The 18,507-nt window shown below is 45.0% G+C and overlaps 1 protein-coding gene across 1 annotated transcript in view; it reads left to right on the top strand.

Annotated features, from left to right (window-relative positions):
- Positions 1-18,507, top strand: part of LRP2 (LDL receptor related protein 2) — a 206,496-nt gene that overhangs the window by 40,787 nt on the left and 147,202 nt on the right. Inside the window, exons 3-8 of the mRNA XM_013004950.2 lie at positions 1,197-1,313; positions 12,580-12,690; positions 12,980-13,093; positions 14,374-14,490; positions 14,876-15,022; positions 16,880-16,999. Coding sequence (XP_012860404.1) covers positions 1,197-1,313; positions 12,580-12,690; positions 12,980-13,093; positions 14,374-14,490; positions 14,876-15,022; positions 16,880-16,999 — 726 coding nt within the window. The remainder of the gene's footprint in view (positions 1-1,196; positions 1,314-12,579; positions 12,691-12,979; positions 13,094-14,373; positions 14,491-14,875; positions 15,023-16,879; positions 17,000-18,507) is intronic.

Consider the following 18,507-nt stretch of genomic DNA (forward strand, 5'->3'; position numbering starts at 1 on the left):
AATGCAAGGTGGTTAAACTACGTAGGGCCCGGGCGATGGGCAGTGGCTCGAAAGGGCAGTCCCAAGGAAGGCGTGCCTACAAACCGATCAAGACAAACAGGAGCGTGGACAAGGCCCAGCTATGGGTCCGTCTTTGAGTTGGAGTTGCAATTGGGAGGGGTCAAGATCTGAGAGAGGAGTCAAGGGATTGTAGTTGAGAAGTACGGAGGCAGGGGAAGAATAACCCAGTCAGACATAATAAGAAGCAGTAAGAAATGCTTGTTTCTAGGTAATCCATGTGGGAGAACAAGCTATCTCTGCAGGCTCCGTAGTGATTCAAGGGTATGATGGACCTCAAGGTATATCGTATCATAGGGGATCCATAAGATCCCATGGGAGAGAACGGACAACCTTAGGGTAGTTGGTATAATTTGAACAATCAGGATAGAAGAATCTTTATTACATAGAAGTGTAAGAAGTTCTGTGTAAGAATGCCCCCCTTTCTTTAAAATGTAGGGGACAATGTATTTCCTCTTTAGAGGATCGCATTCCCCCAAATTCTCTTGTTATGTGGACAATTGAAAAATCTCATAAGATAACGCTACCAAGTCTAGGGCATTCCCGCCTCAAATTCACAGAGTAGTTGCACTTCATTTTCACAGGTATCCGTTCATTTTGTTTTATCCACTTTATCCAAAGACAAACCCGACAGACTGCAGAGGGCTTGCTTCCACCGATATCAATAAAGCTCAAGCTAGCTAAAAATAACTTTTTCCTGTTTATGAAATAGACATGCGGTAGTTGATGTAGAAAATTCATGTAAGAGAAAATTTAAGGAAAACTCATAATCTCACCATTCGGGAGGAACCACTGTGAACAATTGACACAATTTATTTTTGTGTAAATTGGGATTTCTATGGGATGGACTTATCTTCAGGTCCTTGAATTAATACCAATAGCTGCAAAATTCTTATTTCATCTGTCCTCTTTAGAAGCTTTTCGGTCTCTATTGCGTTTTCCACATGTGCCGGTGATACTCCTTGATCTTGTGGCCCTAATAATTTTATGTTCAACACACTCTTCCAGGGACCTTGCTTTCAGATGTCCTCTTTGATATTTAATAAATGCCAGTGTATGGACCTGTGTTTGATAGTCATTTTATTGGAGGCTCTGACAACAATTTATATAAATTAAGCCATGTTTTTTCTCCCTCACAGCTGGGAGCACATGCTCGAGCCATCAGATAACATGTTCCGACGGTGAGTGCATCCCGAAGGAATACAGGTGCGACCACGTCAGAGACTGCTCAGACGGAGTGGACGAGAGAGACTGCCGTGAGTTCATTTCAGCCTTTGTGCGGTATTGGGTTTCGCCCTTGTCCCTCTGGCATTTTAATCAATTTGTTAGCATTGTTGATGGACAGAAATGTCTACAATATGCCTCTTGTTATTAATCGGGTGGCAGATTCTTTGGTGGATTAGCGGTGATGTTCTGATATGAGAGTATTTTTAGCAAGACATACGGAGTGTGCCCTGCCTTAGCACACCGCGTTTCTGCCTTTTCTGCAGCGAGGGACTTCTGTTGTTAATATGGAGTCCCTAAAGGTCACTGAGCACACTGAGCACGCATTTGGTCAATTTTAACTTGTGTTATTGTGGGAAATTTCTAGATAAGAGTTCTCAGTGGCTTTTCTGATTTAGGGATTCATGGTTTTCCTGATTTCCTTGGGATCCCGCCTTGTTTAAACGTCCGGTTTTGAAGCGATCACCTTGTCTCCCTTCATGTTATGAAAGGTACAGAGAACCAGACACACTGCTGGCAACGTTAGAAGGAGTACTGGTGTCTGGATGCCACGAATTGGCTCGGGAGATGTTTGTGAGCTAAGGAGTCTTCTTTTAGTACCGTGGAGAAATAGATAGCAAACAAGAGCTCTTTTGTAAAGGCAAGTGAAGGAAATACGTTTGGTTAAAAATATTGACAAAATCAGGTGTTTTAACACCTATGTAAATTTCAATTATTCGAGTGGCTGGTTGTCTATGAAGACAGCAGGGCCAGCTATTGTTACACCTTCCAAAGTTCAAAGGGCGTGTGCTAGGTTGCACAATGAGTGGCCGCATGAAGGTTCAAGCCGTCTTCTGGCTTCCAGGCTGGTGGTTGGTTTTCACGCTGGCCTTTATTTGGAGCAAGGGGAAGTCGTCTCACCTGATGCCGAGAGAACCAGAGGTCTGTGCCGCCAGCCGGCAGTCATGTCTTTGTCCCTTATTTACATGCGGATAAAAATGAGGGCTTTAATGCAAATGCAATGAGACTGAAGGAAATGCTGCTTTAGGGGAAATAAAAGACAACCGAAACAGACTGTCTGGATTTTTTTCCCATGTGTACGCTTTGCAGCCAAGTCTAAAGCTACTAACTAGTACAACTGCCTCACAACTTTGCCAATGGGCCTTCCAGTAAAAAAAAAGGGGAAAAGGAAAAACCTGGCAGGAGACGAGTAAGGAGCTGTTATTAAAAGGAACGAAGAAAAGGAAGTGAGCTTTATAAAATGTCCAAACTGTCTGGGCAAGCATTTTTAATCAAGCTTTTTTTTTTTTTAAGTTTAATTAATTTGTTAAGGGACAAGTGCTATGTACACATTGTTTCTTCAATCATACAGGTCATGTACCCTTTAAGGCAAATGGTGGCCCTAAAAGTAAATCTAGCTATGTTAAGGGGTTTTACAATGATATATTCTTATTATTTCCCCTCCTGCCCTGCATATTGAATTGCTATATTGTCAAACTCTAGCATCAGAGAAAATGAAAAGACTCTTCATCCATTCTTGTCATCCGCTCTCCTGGTCTAAGGCAGATGCGCACCAGGTGGAAATGAGTGGCCCGAATGACCCGGATCAAAGCCCGTAGGAAGTGCCCGTGCTGCGGTGGTGAGGGGTGGCAGAAGCAGGGTTTTCTCCCTTTCATTTTCACTCTTTGTCTGAAACTATTGGGGGAAGCGGGAAAGAGAACGGTTGGTCGTGCACTAAACACCAACTACTGTCTTACACTTTTCACATAGGTCGTCCGTTCTACAATGCTGTTGTCCTGACCACCCTGGCTTCGTGGATAGCCTATGGCTTTCCAAGAGGCAAGGGTGCAGGAACCAGGGTTTTAATTTAGGGCCAAATCCTGTGCCCAAGTTCTTGGAACCCTTTTCTGTAGCCTTCGAAGTTGACAAAATGTTTTTGCCTGAAGGTTGCATAGCTGTTTTGTTTAAAAAGTTACTGGTATTGGAGGGGGAAGAAGAGAGGAGCTGATACCAAGGGTTCAAGTAGAAAGAAAATGTTTTGAAAATTTGATGTACAATTGTGCTTGATACAATGGATGTATGGATTGTTATAAGAGCTGTAAGAGCCCCCAATACAATGATTTATTAAAAAGAAAAAAGTTATTGTTTTCAAGCCTTGTATCTTAAAACTTATATACATTTACTTAATTAAAACATATATCTACTGCGTATTTTTTATTTATAATAAATATTTATATATATTGTATATTTATTTATAATCTTTATTCAAACAGAAAACCAGGGTGTACTTCAGTGTAGGACTATGTTAATTTAATGAGACTGAATTTTATCAAGAGTAATAAATCAACTTTATATTGTTTTCATAGATGAAGAAGTTACTGTCACGTCTCACTGACATTTTTATTATGACTTACACATAGCTTACATGGTCTCCCTGCCACCAAGCCAATGCCGACTCACAGTGAACCTATGAGGCAGAGTAGAACTGCTCCTTCAATTTCTGTGATTGTTATTTTCCCCTCCCAAATAATTTCATCAGGAGCTAGTCCAGACGTCATACCATTTCATAGTTCAAGCAGTATTGTGCAATTGCTGCCAATTAATTCTTTCCTGTAGAGGGCTGTGCTTTGTAGGTTGCTTGGCAGTGTTCTACTGTGCTCAGCAGTTGCCAGTGACCAGCAAAAATGTCCCCAGACATTGTCAGATGTTTTCTGGGAAGCGTTCCCCTCCCCACGCTCAGCTTCCATTGAGAACCACTGATACAGAGGCATGAACAGAGATAAGGCTATATTATGTGGTGAGGCAAGAATACTTACCGTGTATAAAAAGCCGTTGTGCCATCAGGTTGAGGCCGGTGCGTGGCATCCCCGGTATGTCTGAGTGGAACTGCAGCGGCCGAGTTTTTGGAAGTAGATCCCCGTTTTTTCTTCCTAGTCGCCTCTAGGTGGACTCAAACCTGCAAGGTTAGCAGCGGATCCAGAGACTCCACGGAGTGTGCTTCCAACAGGAGGCATGCCAGGTACACCAGCCTCTCTCTTTGGGAGGTTAGCCATGTCTGGTGATTCTTGCTGAGATCCAGTTATACGCTTGGGCTACTTAGTGATTTTAAGTACTCATTGAAATATACTTGGTTGGGGCTGGAGGGGAGGGGGGACTTCAGAAAGTCCATAGAAAAGTGGAATTCAAGATAACAGAGTCTTTGTTGTAAGCTTTTAAAGACTCCCTGCTTTAGATTAGAACATCCCCACATGGACTAGGATTCAGAGTTATTTTTGTGAAGAAGGATACTTTACTCCACGACACATAGGAATGGTTATTTTTGGACAGACTTAGGAAAACCTTCATTTTTCTATTTCTCAAAAATAAGGCTGTCTGTAGCAGTGTATGGAAAAACTCTGATACATTAGGTACTTAGAAACCACCTACATATAGGAATGGATATTGGAAAAAGCTCCAGAGAAGGACTTATTTTGCCCCCCTCCCCAAATGTTTGACAGGGTCAGAGAGCCGACCCCTTCGTTCAGAGGCCTATCTATCAGACCAGACCCCTTGGCTGTAGGCCTTACCCTCCCAAGCTTCTAAGATCAGACATTGAGCTCTGGGGCAGAGCCCCTGGTATCCATTCCAAGCATTCCTTTAGAGAACAAAGACCGATGTGCACAGGCTTTCCCAGAATTTCTCTCTCTCTCTCTCTCTGATGGCAGGGTCCAGTGGAACGATCCTTTTGGAAATAAGCCTGGCATACTTAGTCTTTTTGCCTGCTACGCGACTAAATGCATAATGTATTTTTGATTATTCTACTGTTTTGAGAAACATTTCTGAATAGAGAAAAAGCCTTGCAACAGGACAAAAGGCTTTTGTTTTGTCTTTGCCCTCTTTCTCTCCTGCTTCTGCTACTCGATCTGGTCATCTGTGAAGTAGCACCTGATATTAAGCAACGTGTCAATGAAAGATTTTACAAAGGAACAGAGAGGTTCAAGCCGCCAGCCCATCGGACTTCTAATGGGATTAGCATCCAGGGGAAAAAAGAAAAAATCCACTCATGCAAAGTCTAAGATAAACATCAGAACAATGCAGCGATTATTGTCACACTGAAGTGACTCGCTCAAAAATAGTAGTCTCTCCGCTCCCCCTGCCCGGGCAAGTACACAGGTTGTTTTCTTTTCTCGACTGCCTGGACCAGAATGCTTTAGGCCTGAGTAAAACGTTGCTCATTTCCATGGGCTCCCAGCCCCTCTTTAGTGACTTAGGAATGCTATAGAAAGGGCAAGAAGTCCCGCGTACAATGTGGGCTTTCGGGTGGGGGCTCGGTGGTATTTGGCCTGCCTGTGACTGGGCCTGCTTTTGTCCCTGCATTTGTCTTTCCGTGAACGTTTCCTTCATTAGCGTTTCCGCGCTTTCCTTTCTGTAGCGGACAGTGAGCCCGGACTGGAGGGGACGGTGGCACAGAAGTCCCTCTGTGGACAGGAGAGGGCTGGGGAAGGAGGCGCTGCTCTTCCAACTCACGTCCACGTTCCAGCTGCTCCTGAACCTTGGTCTCTGCCCCTTCTCCATGAGGGGGGGGGGGGGTGGGGGGTGGGGAAAGAAGGGGAGGGAGGTCACATCACAGAGTCCACAGTGGAGATGGGATGAAGAATCCTGAAAATTCGAGGAAAGAAAGAAAAGCCTCGCCTTCACTCCCTGTCACGCCAGCACACGACAGACATTTTCCAGGTGTCCTCTTGAGCTGCTGTCCGTGTTTGCCTCGGCCTGCTGTCACGACGGCGTCACCTCAAGTTGTTCTTGAGGACTGGCCTCCCCCCCTCCAAACCCACAGAACCCAGATAGGAGTTCTGCCCATCTCCTGAAGATGTTCTTGCCAATCCCATCGGTGGGCTCCATTTCCCCCCTGTTCAAATACCACCTTATCAGACAGTTACGTCCCACTGCCGCACGATTGGTCCTTTTCCTCTCATTGTTGTTGTTGCATATTTCTACCGTGTATGCTTATTTTCATATCTTGCCCCCAACTCCTACCATGAGATTGTAAGTTCCAGAGAGGGGATGGGGTTGGGGGAGGGCTTCCTCTCTAGAACCTAGCACATCTGAAGGTGCATAGTCATTAGTCGTTGAACAAAAGATTTCAAAAGACCTGTGAGAATTTCTACTTTTTTTTTTTTACTTCTCAGTGTTGTTTACCCTATCTAGGAAGCTGGATCTTCATAGATAAACGCAAACATTAGCTACATAGATTTCTAAGAGCAAGATGTTCCTAGCACATTCACGCAGCTTTGATTTATTGAGGAGTGCTTAAGAGATCTGGAGCCAGGTTCTCATGGGGTGGGGGTGGGGTAGGGCGACTGACCCACACCTATTCTAGTCGTGATGTGAAAATGCCCTCTCTCTGTACCCCTGAGGTGCATGCAGCCAGCCTTCCCATCTCCTCTGTTAGATGCTGGCTGTTTGCTCTGCTCCGCCGCATACCTGGGGTTAACCAGAAAGAAGAGGTAATGAATGGGACCAAGGCGTGGTGCAGCTCTGAGTGGACGCATAAAACCTCAGCGCTCCCACAGAGAGCCAACACCATTGCCACCAAGTCGATTCCAGCATAGCAGCCTTACAGGGCGGAGTCATGCTGCCCGTGGGCTTCGCAGAAGCAGCGTGCCACATCCTTGTCCTTGGAGCAGCTGGTGTGGTGGAACCACCAACCTTTTGATTTGCAACCGAGTACTTTAACCCTCATGCTACCTGAGCTCTTTTAGATAGAACCGAACCAACACCAAACTCCCTACCACTGCATCGATGCTGACTCATAGCGACCCCATAGGACAGGATAGACTGCCCCGGTGAGTTTCCCAGACTGTTTATGGGAGTGAAACCTCGTCTTTCTCCCTGGGAGCAGCTGGTGGTTTTGAACTGCTGACCTTTCAGACAGGTAACCATTAGGAGAACAGAGCTCCCCTTTATGTAGTACCAGCACCATGATCAGCACCTGTCCATCGTTGAGACTGCATCTAATTCCCTGTCTTGGTGCTCAGTTCCTGTATTAGGACTTGTGTGAGATTCCACATCTATTATTGTTGTCAAAGAATTTGGAACTATGAAAGTCTTTAACTCCTTTGCACATTCTAGTGATAGCTCTGTGTACGCAAATAGAGAGGTGCCATAGATCTAGTGTCTCGCATCATAGAGGTTGACCTCTCAGGCACATTTAGGTCTAAGATCAATGTACCTGGGCCAGAGACTAGGTAAGGATTTGAGATGTGAGACTCGAGACAGTGACAAAGCGAACAGGTAAGGAAAACTAGGTAACTGAAGTGGTTTTGCCATTGGCTTCCTGAATGCTGTTCTATGCAGTAGATACATCTGTTTTAGATTTAGAATCCTGGATTGCAGAGCTTGATGATCCGAGTGAGCATTATTTAGACAAAAAATAATTTTGTTGGGGATTCTTACAGCTCTTATCACAATCCCATCCACTCATCCATCTATTGTGTCAAGGACATTTGTACATATGTTGCCATCATCATTCTCAAAACATTTTCTTTTTACTTGAGCCCTGGGTATCGGCTCATCCCCGCCCCCCCTCTGCCACTTTTTCTCTCATGAACCCTTGATAAATTTATAAATTATTATTTTTTCATGTCTTACACTGACTTCTGGCTCCCTTCACACACTTTTCTGTTGTACGTCCACCTGGGGCAGGGGTTATATGTCAATTATTGTTCTCGGGGGGTGGGGGGCACTCCCCCCCCCCTCTTTCCCCTCCTGGTACCGTTCCTCGCATTAGTGGTCCGGAGGGTTATCTGACATCTCCATTCACCACCTGTCTGTACTGTTTTAGATTACTCTCTGTGTCTCAAGCTCCTTATGTGTAAAATGAGTGTAATAATAGGATGGCAGGCCTTTTAGAAGAATGAAATGAGTTCTTGCAGATTGAATTTTTAGGCATGTTTCTGATACAATACAAGGGAGCTTCAAAATTTTTGTGGAGAAATGGAATGAAAAGATAATGGAATTTCCCCCCTGACAATTATTACTATAACTGCTTATTTAGCTGTGTGGGTTGTACTTGCAGCTCAGTGCTGGTGGCTAAAGTAGTAAACCTCCCCTTACAAAGCACGTCTTTAACCGGATTAGCTTATCCTGAAGCCAGAGGGGTGTAGCTACATCGAAGCTTACAAGATTGACAGTAGGACTTTGAAAAGCCCCAGGTGTTTGGACAAGACTGGTATCAGGAACTATTTTCTCTTCATCTACCTTGAAGGGGCCTTCCCTTTCTTGATAATCAGTTTCTCATCTTTTCTCTCTTTTTGTTCATTTTGCCACAAAGTGAGAATAGAATGTATTCACAGGCTTCCTGTTGAGATAGTAAAGAATAGTGCCCTATCTCTGTATCTCATGGGCCTGTAGGTGATTTCCATTCAGGCACAGAACCTTCAGACTACATTCTTATAACTTCTTCCCTGATTGTATACCCAAGAACTATAGCATGGGAACTTCTTGCTTCAAACTAAATCATCAGTAGAGAAAAGATTAAAAGGATCTTCAAGCACCGATCTTGTGGTATGTATATTTGAAGCAACTCAATTTGGCGGGAACAAACCTGAAGGTATACCACTTAGAAGTGGGAGAGAGCAGGGAATGGTGTGATAAAGGCTGTTCTCACAATGGACCTTTTCATCACATAAACCTCAGAGAGCTGAGGCTGCTTGTCAACCTTGCCATTACAACAAAATCCAGGAGTTTCCCTGATAGTCTTTTATCTCTTTTTAGACTTTTCTATACTTTCAATAGGCGCGTTTGTTTCATGAGGGTTGGGGAGCAACAACCACAAGGATAGACGTAGCCTCACCAAGCAAATAAACGGAATTTTAAAAAGCACGAAGCAAGATTTTTAGATGCCCCCCGCAAAGCTTGCAGGAGTGTGCCTCACTGCTTCCTGAGGTATATTGAAACTCACAGGCATCTGGCAATAGCAACCATCAGGGACAGTGCAATCTGTTTGTGTCCCACTGGGCCCATAGTGCCCAGTAGGTGTGGGTCCCGGTCCCTCTGTGTAGGTCCGCAAAGCAGGCAAACCTTTTGGAATCAGGTTTCCATGTATCTGGTGTCCGGTAAGCACTGCGCTGCTAACTGCAAGGTCTGTGTTTCAAATACACCACCTGCTCCTCAAGAGAAAGGTTATCGGCGCCTTTCGATGATGGACTGCTTTTGTCGTTATTGTTGCTGCCAGGTGCCGTCAAGTCCGTTCTGAATGTTCGTTCAACAAGCCCCTCCCTGGCGCTGCCCCATCCTCACCACGGTGATGTTTGAACCCCCTGGTACAGCCTGCCTCTTTTTTGGCTGCCCTACCAACCCGGTGTCATTCTCCAGGGACTGGCTCTCCCGATAACATGTCCAAAATACGTGAGACAAAGTCTTGCCATCCTTGCCTGTAAGGAGCATCCTGGTTGTGCTTCTTCCAAGACAGATCTGTTTGTCCTTTTGGCAGTCCATGGGACTCCACAGGGTCACTATGAGTTGGGAGCAACTCGAAGGCCCTGGCATTTTAGGGAGTACTTAGTTGAGCCAGGGAGCTTCTTGCAACTTTTCTTAGGTGTGTACTTCCAGGATAGCAAGCTACAGAAGAGACCAGAAGGTGTGGTGGGACTGCATGGGAGTCCTTGCTGGTGGGAAGAGATTCATTATCAGAGTGGGTGGAGGCGAGAAAGTTGATCATTCATTCTTGGCTCCGAGGGGTCAACACTGACCTCTGACCATCAACGCCGACCGACCTGAAGACAGCGTGGTTCTTTGTTGGGGGGTGAGTTGGGTTAGTAAGCTTTTAGTCTTGTCAGTGGGTGCCGTTGTCGGTTCTTTTTGCTTTTGTCCCCCCCCCCCCTGCACAATGGCACCAAGTCAACGAGTATTTTATTGTACAGGAAATGGCTATGAACGCAGTGGAAATGGTGAGAACCAGAAGTCTGCAGGATAGTCATCTATTTCTGGGCTTTGTGGTTTTCCACCTTTGAGAGGGTGCCAGCTATGGTAGGTCTTACTGCATGTACATTTGTAACCTAAATCCTTTATCTATGACAAGGGCTGACACACCAATGTGATTGCCTTTTTGTTTTTTCCCCCCAGTTGCAATAACAATTGGTAGCTCCCTTTCATTTTTATGGTACTGGATAAGGGAACAGGATCCCCTGAATACATCTGCCCCAGCTGTGTGCCTTTGAGCGGATTCGAAGGCATGGTGACCCTACAACAAAGAGTAGAACTGCCCCCCCAGGGACCCGAGGCTGTATAGGTTCATAGGAGTCGATGGCAGGGAGTCTTGGGGTTTTCTTTTTTCCATGGTGTTTGATATCCCTGCGGAGAGCTCCTCACCAGGTCTCTTCTCCTCCGCGTCTCGGGCTGTGTTTGAGCTGCAGACCTTTGAGTAAGCAGCCGAGAGCTTAACCGGGTGCCCCTGGGCTCTTTCATAGCCACTTAGATGAGAGAGCCTCAGACCACACGCCAAAATTACTTCCCGATCGGCGGCTTATCGATGGCAAAGAAGTTTTCTCTCTTGCGTTTTGCTGCTCTTAAAAGGTAGATAACTACTGACTCCAGAAGCAGCCCTGCCCATGGGATGAAGGGAAAGCCCTGGGTGGACTTAACCGGCCGCCTGAATCATGAAGGGAGCATTAATAAACAGACCAGCTCTGAAGGGGGATTTGCAAGGCATACCATTGCCATGATAAACACAAAGCAGTCAGCCTAAAGCACTAGAACTTGCTGAGACCATTTAAAAACCAAATCAAATAAAAAATGAAATAAAATTCAGTATAGAATAGATCATTGCTAAGTTACATTTAAAAAATGTAACCTACTATTTATATTTTCTCTTCCATTTAAATATGTGCTGGATTGTTCCATGACTTCGGTATTTTGAATATTTAACAACACCTGAATTATTTGGTTTTAGAAGTTTTGAATTTCTGAAGATAAGATCTGAGCCTGTTTCTTCTTGAAATAATAATAATAATACGAAAAGCCATCCTTTGAAAGGTGTAGGTTCTTAACACCGGACAGGTTAATACAGTTTGGAAACAGAACTTTTGTGCCTTGTCCTGCTTGATGGAGTGTCTAGGAAGATGCGAGGAATCATCTGAGGAATCCGTCTGTCTGTGGGACCTCCAATGAGGCTCTGGAGTGCAGAATTTAGCTTCACAGGGGGACTGTGCTGTCTTGGCTAAAAAGAAATCTGAAAAGACTATGCGAGAACCACAATAAAAGCAAAACAACAGCAAAGCCAAGGAAGACGTTGCATTTATGAGGAGAGTGTTCCCCAAACATACAAGGCAAATGGTTAAAACTCTTTTTAAAAAGTTCTTAACTGAAAAGCCCCCTTTATGTCAGCTTCAGCATTGCTATGTATTTTTAAAATCATTTATGATTCCCAATGACTTCCAGTGATTCGCAGTCTTGAAAGGTCCTGAGATCCGCAGTAAAGCAGAGCATCGTAGGATAATTGTGCCAGCACTCTGGGTGGTGTCATTGCTGTGTGCACGTGCTGCCACCTGCAAGGCTGGGGGTTCCAGTCCACCCAGAAGTTCCTTGGAAGAGAGTCCTGTTGGTCATTGAAAATCTCCCAACACTCATAGATTGAACTAAACAGCAGTTGGTGATAAAGAGAAAAATGGAGGAAATTATCAAAGGTGTGGTTAAGGACGCGATGGCACGGAGAACAAGCAGCTTGCTGAACAGTAAGCAGCCTCTGCGTTGCATTCCAGGGGATGCCAAGTCTCCATTCTCCTGGCTCTCCCAGGCCTGCATCCCTTCTGCTATCCTCCAGTGCAGCAGGGCACCTGCCTTTCCCAGTGCACATGTCCTGTTGACTTAGCTTCTTCCGTTCGCTGTTTTAGGTAAGAGACGGTTCTGTGCTAAAAAGTCTCCTTTCCTGAGCTCCCCATCCCCCATCTACACGAGGGGACTTCACAGGGTTCATGGAAAAACAAGTGATCTTTGGTTTTGTAGATTTTATTGCTTTTAACTCACCTACTTACCAATCAGTCGTTCAGTCACGCCAAGAAGAGGTGCACGATCAGCACCACAGTCAGTGCACTTTCCCCCTGACTTTTTTGAAGACCCTTCTTATTTTTCACATTTTTTAATTTGCCCTTTGAGTCAAGGTTTCATTGTTTCTTTCCTCTGCACAACAAGTAAAATCTCCGTAAGAACAGGGAACTGGTATTTTTTTGCCTATCCATGTATACCCAACCTTCCGCGTCAGTCGTATAATATTGACTGAGGAAATATTTGCTGAACGTTTAATTTGAAGGCGGTTCATTTTCCTTTTGTTTGTTTAAATAGGGTACCCGACGTGCGAGCAGTTGACCTGTGCCAATGGCGCCTGCTATAACAGTAGCCAGAAGTGCAATGGGATATTCGATTGCCGGGACAGCTCCGATGAAGCCAACTGCAGTAAGTGACACGCGTAGAATGTGCAGTGGTTCTTATTGACGGAACGCCCGCATTGGGCACATCACTTCCCAAGTCCAGCTACAGTCCGTTCAGTCACGGGAGACCGGGTCCACCGTGGAAATCGGGAAGCATGGCCAATCAGACCCTTTTTGTCCTGGGAGAACTGGTTGTTACAACATGGCGCATCAGCACACTTCTCCGGAATGAAACCCCCCCTTTCAACTTGGGGGAGGCCCAGGTTGGGCGGCCCGGGACAGTGGAATTGAAATTTCTGATCTTTGTGCCCTAGCTCGAGTCTGTGATCACTCCGAATTTCAGTGTCACAACGGAGCATGCGTTCCTCGAGCCTTTGTCTGCGACCATAACAACGACTGTGGAGACAACAGCGATGAGCTCTCTTGCAGTACGGTGATCTCCTTCTCCTGGACCACGTGGTTAGGAGTCCCGCTTGTTTATTGATTCAGCGAACCACCCTGCTCAACAAAAGGAGTGGATGGAGCCAGAAGATCATTTAGGGGCTTTGGGAAGAGCCCTTAGCAGTGCTGCTGGACCTGAGCAAGTTCATCCTCCAAGGATCTGTGTGGAGTTGCAGTGCTGGTGATAGACAGCTCACACTCTTTCCTCGGGCCAGGGCATTGGGCATATCGTATCCCCAGACTCTCCTGTTACCCTGGTCTCAGAATGAGTCTGATAATCTTAATAGAACGAGAGGAGGCCTTGAAAGGGGAGAGAGGAAGGTTTCTAATAGCACGGGCTCCTCCCCTGCTCGTTACTCCGACGTTCTTACCATATAGAGTGTCAGGGAAATTTTAAGAGGTCACCAGGTAGTGCAGGCACCTTTTGCCTCCGGTCTTCATATTGACCCTGCTGTTGTCTTCAACGTGAATCACCTCTCTTACTGGTCTCACCTCTGGGCCTCAGGTATTATAGATAAGAGAGACTCTACGAGAGACTTTTACCAATTTCATTACGTGGGCTCGTTGTGATCATTTATTGACTAGAATGTGGGTGTGTCCCCTTTTAAACCCCCCCCCCCCCCCCACTTGTTTAGATTAGTTAGCGCTCAAGCTCACTGCCTATTTTGACTGGTAGCAACCCGCGAAGACAGAGTGAACTGCTCCTAAGGGTTTCCAAGGACCTGGTGGCCTCATCTTTCTTCCGTGGCATGCTGACGTGGCTTAAGCCACTGTGCCACCAGGGCTCTTGCTCACGCCTTAGGGGATTGTTAAAATATTTGAAACCTAAGTCCAGTTTCCAACGAGCCCTGCCTGGTTTCTTTAATGGCGCCTATTTCAGTGACTTGTGGAGAATAGGAGACATGGCCGTTGTGATCCAGCATGACAGGGCCCTACATGAGCAGTTTGTGGTGAAGCAAACGAATGTTACGGTCCCCTACGTCGTTAGCCTCTTCGTTCTCTGTTCGGTGCCAATCCATTGTGTACACCATCTTGTTTTTAATCTTGGGTAAGAGGAGGCTGAAACCTGAATTAATTTTCTGAACCCCAAGCTGCTCTCATCTCCTTTTCCCTCCTCCTCCTCCTCCTCCTCCTCCTCTTCTTTTAAAAATGTGGTCCAGATACTTGAGGGATTAATTTATGTAGGTCTAGGCTCAGGGCAGACAGGGAGGTGAGCAGTTTGAATGAAGGGATTTCTGTCTGGAGTGAAGCTGCCATTTCCTTCCAGACTACGGGACCTGTGGGAGCTTCCAGTTCACGTGCCCGAACGGCCGATGCATTGATCACAATTGGGTTTGTGACGGAGCGGACGACTGCAAAGACAATGGAGATGAAGATGGATGTCGTGAGTGGTTTTGGAACTTGCCTTGTCTTTCGTTCTCTGTTAGATTTTTTTTAAATGTAAAAAAGACAGGTTTAGGGTTGAGTAGCGTTTAGGGATTTGTGGGTTGAGGAGGAGGTGATCCTAGTAACTTTCTTACCCTCATATACCCTGGCTGGTGATTGCTTCCCCCTAGAAAGAGGGAAACCAATCATTCCATTTTGCCACTCTTTAGAATTTCAGTTAAAGGCCAGTGGTGAAGTTTAGAAACTGTTATCATAAGACGGTTATTATAAAAGCTTATAGATTTCTGTGGGCTCATCTGGTCTGGATCCACTGGGCATAAAACCCCCAAAACCCAAATAAGCTCCACCTCTCATGGTCTGTAACTTTTTCACCCCCCTCTCAGATAGTAGTGATAATCGTAGGTGCTACCCGAGAGAATGGGCTTGTCCAGGATCCGGACAATGTATCCCAATTGAAAAACTTTGTGATGGGACTCCCGATTGTCCAGCTGGAGCCGATGAGGCCAACGTCACTGCAGGAAGATCTTGTGGTGAGTATGGGACTTGGACTCTCAAATACAGATTCTCTGTTTCTCTATGACAGGATCCCCCATAGAGCTGTATCAGCCAATCCATAACAACCCCACACCCCAAATTCCAGCAGACATGTAGGATTTCTACGAGCTGGTCAGGTAGTTCTTCAGTTCTGACCTGTTCACTGCCTCGTTAGAATGTTGACTTGGTGTTAGCTTATAAGACATGGTGTCAAATCCAGATGGCTAACCCAGGCTTGTTTACAGGGTGGTGAAGGGGCAAACCCCAGTGTATGGACTTCTTGACGGACTCTCCTTATGTCATGTTCTTTAATGCCTAATTGGCCAAAGTAAGTCACTTGCTCAAGTCTTGAGCCAATGGACTGGAGGGAAAAAATAGATGAGAGGAGCTTCAAACACATCTGTGTCCTGCCCCCTCCTGCCCATCCCCCACAGGGAAATGGTTTAATGACCATTTTGATGACTCTATTTCTGGGTGCCCTAATGACACTGGGCTGTTAACCCCACCTGCCATGCCTCAGAGAAAGGCAAGGTAGTTTCTCCTCTAAATATTTATAGCCTCAGAGACTCTGCTTTACCCTGTCAGGTAGCTACGAACCAGACTTGATAATAAAAATGGGTCAGATTGGGTTAGGCTAAAGGTGTTCGAGAAATTTTTGGTTTGTGTTGATGGAAAAAGTGCTGTAATGAAAAAGGACGCTCTGGTTTTTAGGAGAGCTGAGGGATATAGCTTCAAAAGTAGTTTGCAGAAAACTGGAATTCAGAAATTAAAGGAATTTTCCCATAAACTTTTCGAAGCCTCCCTCATAGACATTAAGAAATTTTTCCAGTGGTGGGGTTGAACTGACCTGGCTATGCACAGTACTGTTAGACGATGTCTGGGGTTACTAAACTCATTTATGAGGAAGCAGACTGGTTGTGTGTGTGTGTGAATGTGTGACACTGTAGACATCTGTAGACTATCAACTTTCTGGATACCTGACTGACCTGTAAGAATGAAATGTGTGACTCTGAGTTTATAATCTCACGCTATAAATATATTATCTAGTGTTTGCCTATAAATGGGCATGTAGTTGAAAGTCCCCAAACCAAACTCATTGCCTTCGAGCCGATGCTGAATCACAGCGGCCCTATGGATGAGTGCAGAACTGCCCCTGTGGCTTTCTGAGACTACCTCTTTAAGGGAGTGGAACGCATCGTCTTTCTCCCACAGAGCAGCTGGTGATTTTGAACTGCCAACCTTGTCGCTAGCAGCCCAACTCACAAGGCCCTATGCCACCAGGCTCCTGGGCTGAAACCCCTGACAGCATGTGTCCTCCTGACAAAATGTATGCTATTCCCATATGCAGAGTTCTGTGACAGCTTGTTGCATTTCATTTTGGACGTATTTTCAAAGGATAGAGGTATCTGTCCATCTATCGTACAAAAGCTAGAAAATAAAATTAACAGAAAGAAAAACCACCTCCTCAAATCTTGCCCCTTGAAGCTAGTTGTGGGTATCATTGTAGAGTACGGAGGGGCCTCAAAAGTGTGTGGAAAAATAGAATGAAAAGGTAACGGACTTTTTTCATGAAGTTTACCTCATCTCTTTCCACCTTGGAAATTCTTGTGCCCTTCTACAAGGTAGACGCAAAATTAAATTTATGACGTGATTTTTCTACAAATGTCGTTTCTAATGACATGCACATCGCCACAGACACATGAACAAGTCGCACAAGTTGTTGGGTTTTCATTGTGTCACACAAGGCGTGAACACTGACAGGTCTCTTGTTCCTCTGTTACCTGTACACCTTTCTGGAAAAAATAAGCTCGTGAAAGTGTTCATTCCCTCAACAAAACTTTTTGGCTGTTTAGATGTGTCCTTGTGTCCGGTTTTGAGCTGCCAGCACCAGTGCCACAGCTCCCCATCTGGAGGACTCTGTTACTGTCCCGAAGGTTATACCATCAATAGCAACGATTCTCGAACCTGTGTCGGTGAGTGACGAGTCGGAGGGTGCCAGCTCTTGCGGTGGATTCTGTGATCACTGACTTCAGGGAGTTTTCACTTTGGATACAGAGAACCTGAGCGTATACAAGTTTCAAAAACTTTTAGAAGCTTTTGTGAAGGGCACAAGGTAAAAAAAACAGTGGTTCTGTGATGAGGGAGTTGATTAACTATAAGAACTCTAGCCCCTACCTGCTGATAGAGAACCACTTTTGTGTTCTCTTTTGAAAGTATTTGGAAGCAGGGTCTATAGGGGCCAGGTTGGTTATTGAATATGGACATTTCTTTAAGGGGCTTGCTAAATAATGGCTTCCCCAAGCCCACTGAGTGCAGCTGCTCTGTTTCCCTGGCCTCTCCTCCAGGATGCTTGGATCTCCCCACAGGCCAGCAGGGGACCACCAGGCAACTGCTGCAGTGACCATGCTGGTGTGCCAGTGTCTTGTGGTGCTGGTCGTTCATTCCAGTGTACATTGTCTGGCATGGAACCAGTGCAACACTTATTTCTCCACAGTTCCTATCTGATTGATAAGAATGATTAAAATTGTTGATATTGATTCAGATGTGCTCCAGTTTTGCATCCAACTGTGCTTAGAATGAAGTTGTATCAGCGGAGAATTAGACATGGCCAAATATTACTTAAGGTGGTAATTTTTAATATTCTGACTTCTAGTTTTTTTCCTGCTTAGTAAATTTAAAAAAATGCTATTTTTATGAAAATACACATAGTAAAACATATACCAGTTTCCACAAGGTCTATGTGTGCAATTAATTGACATTGTTTACATTCTTTAAGTTGGGCAGTCATTTCCCCATCCTTTTCTAAATTATTCACCCACATTAACATATAAACTCACTGCTCTCTAAGATTCTCACTTAATCTTTTGAATTGCTGTTATCAATTTGATAATATAGACAATTCTATTTTAAAAAGCACACTACGCAAGTCAGACATTGTTTACTAATTAATTAAGCTATTGTTTGGTTTAAGAAAGACTTTCAAGTGGGTAATTTTAGTTATCACAGAACATTAGGCTCTATCTAGACTCCTAAAATGCATTCCATTAGAATCTTCTGTTCTGTGTTTTCTCCCTTTTGATCAGGATCCTTCTATAGAATTTTTGATCCAGATGTTCAGTAACGGTAGCTGGACACCATCTAGTCTTGGTCTCATGGTAAAGAAGGCAGTTGTTCATGGAATCAGATAGACATACATTCGAGCTTCTCCCTTGTGTACTGACTCTTCTGCTGCTCCAGGTGCATAGAGACCAATAGTACTTTGGGTGACCGTTCAGATTCCAGATACTGCACAATGAGTTAGTAGGTAGAATAGAAGTTCTAAGAACAGTAATAGGCTAATTCACTGGGTTGTGGCACGAAACCAGTGTTGAGCTGGGTTGCCTATAGAAAGAAAGCCAGCGGGTATGTATAAGAAGGAGCGTTAGATCAAGAAGTCATCTTATGTTAAGAAGGAATCTCAGCCCAGTCTAACTTACATCTG

The sequence above is a fragment of the Echinops telfairi genome, unplaced genomic scaffold, assembly GCF_000313985.2.
Source record: "Echinops telfairi isolate 266 unplaced genomic scaffold, ASM31398v2 ScPeMD7_4;HRSCAF=17, whole genome shotgun sequence".
NCBI classification, from domain to species: domain Eukaryota; kingdom Metazoa; phylum Chordata; class Mammalia; order Afrosoricida; family Tenrecidae; genus Echinops; species Echinops telfairi.